This window comes from Phaethon lepturus, unplaced genomic scaffold (assembly GCF_000687285.1).
Source record: "Phaethon lepturus isolate BGI_N335 unplaced genomic scaffold, ASM68728v1 scaffold12717, whole genome shotgun sequence".
NCBI classification, from domain to species: domain Eukaryota; kingdom Metazoa; phylum Chordata; class Aves; order Phaethontiformes; family Phaethontidae; genus Phaethon; species Phaethon lepturus.
In genome coordinates this window covers 66,064-70,693 of record NW_010552574.1, presented here as the reverse complement: position 1 = coordinate 70,693, position 4,630 = coordinate 66,064, and the positions used below count along the sequence as shown (strand labels likewise).

The window sequence follows — 4,630 nt, the reverse complement described above, 5'->3', positions numbered from 1 at the left end:
GAGCCCTCCGCCGCAGCGGGCGATTTTCTTAAACCTTCTTTTAGGTTAGTCCGTCTGCGCGAGACTATGACTTTTTTTTTCTCTTCTCTTCTTTTCCCGGGGCTCGAGAGGGTGGGAAACAGATGCCCCTTTCCAGGCAGGGCTGTACCAGGGAAGTAAGTCGGCTTGCCATCTTACATCAGGTTGCATTTCCCCCCCGCCCTTTGCTTTTCTCCCCAGGTGGTTTCAGCAAGTTCCAGGCCGAGTTCGCCCTGCACTGCGAAACTAACCTAGACAGTTCGTGTAGCAGCAGCTCTCCTTCTTTGCCAGTCCTGGGCTTGGGAGGCCTCCGAATCAGCTCTGATTCCTCATCAGACATTGAATCTGACATTGACAGAGACCCCAATAGTGCCACCGACTCCGATGGCAGCCCTCTCTCCAACAACCAGCCTTCCTTCCCGGTGGAGATTTTACCCTACCTCTACTTAGGCTGTGCCAAGGACTCCACTAATCTGGACGTTTTAGAAGAGTTTGGCATTAAATACATCTTGAATGTTACCCCCAACCTGCCTAATCTCTTTGAAAACGCCGGCGAATTCAAGTACAAACAGATCCCGATCTCTGACCACTGGAGCCAAAACCTGTCTCAGTTCTTTCCTGAGGCCATCTCCTTTATAGGTGAGACCCGCTTATTTGCCGACAAGATATATGTCAAGCGGCAGAATTCAATTTATTTTGCAGAATTGAGGAGATTTCGGGCGAGAAGCGGTAGCAGCGTTTCTGTCAGTCTCTGTCGGATGCCTCGCTTTCTGGTTTTAAAGCCAGTTTAAGCTGAGGGGCGGGTTGGGGCTGTTGGGGGTGGTGGTGAAGAGCCCCGGTGAATTGTAAGCGACGTTTGCAGGTTGCAGACGCATTCCTGGTTTGGCTGGCTGTGGGATTCCTCCCTGCACCGTTTGTGTCGGAGCTGGGGACTGAGCAATGCGCAGGATGGGGGATATTTTTAAATCCCTTCCTGGCGGAGGTGGTGGTGGTGGAGAGCAAATGAACCCGGGGTTGATGGCTTATCCGTCCTTTTTGGTTTGTGTTGGTGGTGATGTTTTTGTTTTTTGGTTTTTTTTTTCTTCTTGAGGTTACTGAAGAACAGTAGAATAAAAAGAAACTATCTGGCAAGCTAACTTTAGCCTTTAAATACAAGTTATGAATAACCGGTATCCCTGGCAAATGTGTAGTCACAGCTTTAATTAAATTTCGTGGTAATAATGATATCTCTCTCAGGCTCGGTGCTTCGGTTAGCTAGCCCTTAGACATTATCCGTCAGTTTTTGGAAACACTCCTCGGTCTCAAGGAGCTCTCGTTAAAATTTGCACTCTCCTTCGTTTCGGGGGAGGTGGACACGACTAAAATCACCCCATCGGGGTGCGGTGGTGTGGGCATCGCATTATCTGTTGGGAAGCTGTGCTGTAATCCGGTTGAATGATACCGGTAATAGTGGAGAATGTAGGTAATCTGAGCCCAGCAGGAAGAAATGTGGGCTGGAAGCCACAAAGAAACTAATCTCCAGGCATTGTAATGCATTTCCTATTACAAAGGAACCCATTTTCAACCAATGTTGACATCCTGTTCCTCCTAATGGGCTGTCCCCTGTGACTTCCCTCATTCTTTTAAAATGCCTGAATACTTCCATTGTTAGCTGCACAACAGTTGGAGAATAATTTAATAGACCTTTGCAGTCTGCTGGTCTGTATAAAAGGCATTCAGTGACATATTGCAGGATTTCCATGCTGGGGCAAGGGACTGTAAGAATTTAAGGCAAATCTCCAGGCAAAAGAGTGTCTTTTAAAACTGACTTTTAAAACGGTGTCATGCAGCGTACCCAGCTCCCTTTGTCTCATTCTTAGTTTTCTCAGCTCTTGGGCTCGGGTACAAATACGTAGGGGGGTGGATTCTCCTCTTGCCCTGGTTTTAAGCTGGTGAAGTTAACTCTTGCGTTGCAGTGACAGCTACGGGGATCAGAATTGCCCTTTCTTCCCATTTGATGCTAATCTCGCCTGTGTTGAGATCAGTTACCAACCCCCTGTCTTATGTGTCCTCTGCCTGTTTGTACAGATGAAGCACGGGGGAAGAACTGTGGTGTCCTGGTGCATTGCTTAGCAGGGATCAGCCGCTCGGTCACAGTGACGGTGGCCTACCTCATGCAGAAGCTCAACTTGTCCATGAACGATGCCTATGATATCGTCAAGATGAAGAAGTCCAACATTTCACCCAACTTCAACTTCATGGGTCAGCTGCTGGACTTTGAGCGGACTCTGGGGCTGAGCAGCCCCTGTGACAATCGAGTGCCGAACCAGCAGCTGTACTTCACCACTCCTTCCAACCAGAACGTCTTCCAGGTGGATTCCCTGCAGTCCACGTGAGCTCCCACCACCTCCCTTCTCCTGTCCGTTTCATGGGATCACTCCTCAATGGTTTCTCTTTGGCAGCGATAAAGAAAATGCAGCTTTCTCTTTTTCTGGCCTCTGCTATCAAAAAGCAGCTGCCAGTGCAGGCTGGGAAAGGTTACACAGTATGGAATCGGCTATTGCGAAGGGAGGGAACGTGGTGACCAGGCGGCAGGTGGGCAGCGTGCTCATCCCTGCTGGCGCAGTGGCTTGGGTCCGAGGACTTCCAGGGTGGTGGGGTAAGGCTGGACAGGCTCAGCACGTGTTCTCTAGAGCCTGGAACTGTCCTGCTTCCCTCTCTGCTTTTGGATCTGTGACACACATCTTTGTCTTCAGTGAAGACTGGTTATTTTTGTTTGTTTGTTTGTTTTAATTTAGAGGAGCCAAAGAAAGACATTTCAGCTTAGTGTATTTGGAGTACTTGTTTGCTGGGAGCTCAGTAGTATTCTACTTGATCAATGTAAATATTTAATCTTAAATCGATTTGCAATTTTATTTGAATTCACATGTATTCGAGAAATCAATCCAAGGGACATCTATGTTTTTGTTCTCTTCATAAATTCTGCTTTGTTTGTTTGTTTTGTTTTTTAATTGCAAAGAATATATTTGCAGCATGCTTAATTTTATTGTTCAACTGAAGCAAGCTTTCCATGAGGGAGAATTGGTAATGGTGAGAAGTTTGCAAATCATGTTTTGTGAGCAAGTACTGTCTCTTCTTTCATATAATTTTCCTTTCCTTGTGGTGATTTTTTTTCTCATGCTCTTGATGTAGCTTCCACATGATATATATATTTTTAAATTAAATTAATTTTTTGCCTTACCTTTTGTAAATAGATCATCTGGGAGATTTGTCTTTGAATGCAAAAGATTTTCGATCACTTTTTAAAACTTTCAGATGTGCGAAACAGTGCATTACCTCTGTACAAATTCTTCAGGGAGCTTCACCTCAAATGCAATATTTTGCATCTTTTTCTTTTTTCTTTTTTTTTTTGTATAAAACTGGAAATATGTGCGAGCATTTGTACCTGTGTGTACGCACAGTGAACCTGCACACGGTTGCCAATAAGGGAGAGTCTAATTCATGGTGTAAAAGTTTTAAAATGGAATTTATTATAAGAATGTAAAACCTTAAATTATTAATAAATAAATAACTATTTTTGGCTATTGAGAACCTGGCTGCTTTATTCCCCCTTGCTCCTTTGTGTGGGTGTGGTTAATTGCACATACAACATATGGTTATGTTTAAAGGTAATGATTGCTTTCAATAGCTTTTGTACAGCCCCTAAGACAATAAAGCCTTGATTTCCCCTTTGGTCCACTGGTGCCTAAATGAATAAACAGTCCATGTGCTGGATTCCTGTCTTGCTTTGGTGAAGGGAATGCTTTTGAAGGCCTTGAGGTGAATTGCAAAATATTCCAGCATCCCTTTGATACCCCAGGGATGCACCTGACCCTGGGCCGTAAGGATCCTTTTTTTTTTTTTTTTCCCTCCCCCCTCTCCTTTTTAAGAGTAAGGAACTGCTGTTTGCTGGATTTATTGACAAGTTTTGGCCACTCAATTACAGATGCCAGGAGATGGGTTCGTGCTCTCCTTATCTATCTGGCAGGAACTCCTTTCACAGATTCATCAACAACCTGCAGCCTGTAAATGGTTGTTCTGTCACTGTTCAGCCACATTGCAGCTCAGCAGGTGAAGGCAAGGAAGAAAAGTCTCTCTACCCTTAGTCACCTCATTTCCTCTTCGGATCCTTCAAGTAGTCCTGTCTCTGCAGAAGGAAAAAGGGGGATTCTAGCGATTGCAAAACTTCCTGCTGCAACTTATGTCATTAACATCCTGATGAGAAGTGGCCCAAGGTAAAGTGGTGCCAAAATCCCTGTGCAGTACCAGGGTGATGGGCTGATGCTGCAGCTGGGGCTGGCTGCTGGGGTTCTGCAGAACTGGCAGCTGGAGCACATTTCAAGTAATTTTAGAAACTGCAAGTGTGTGAAATGAAAAGCAAACAAAACATGGGAAAAAAAGTGAGTCAGTGTCTCATGCAGTAGTGGCCTAGATTGAGTGCATAAACTGTGAAAGTAGAAGTGGGTTGCAGTTAAACTTGGCTTGTGCTAATCCAGTTTTGAACGGTTTCCGCTCTTGGCATTCCCTGTGCTGCTCTGCTCAAAGTGGAGATTTGCAAGCAGCTCTAGCAATTTCCTGTCCAGCTGCAGCTCAA

General features: G+C 45.2%; 1 protein-coding gene across 1 annotated transcript; it reads left to right on the top strand.

The window, feature by feature from the left end:
- Nucleotides 1–219: 219 nt before the first annotated feature.
- Nucleotides 220–3,585, top strand: DUSP6 (dual specificity phosphatase 6; the record flags this gene model as incomplete). The annotated part of the gene is made up of 2 exons (XM_010291256.1): nt 220–657; nt 2,086–3,585. Coding segments are annotated over 2 exons (746 nt in total), but the record flags the coding sequence as incomplete, so codon positions are not given.
- Between the last annotated feature and the right edge of the window lie 1,045 nt (nt 3,586–4,630).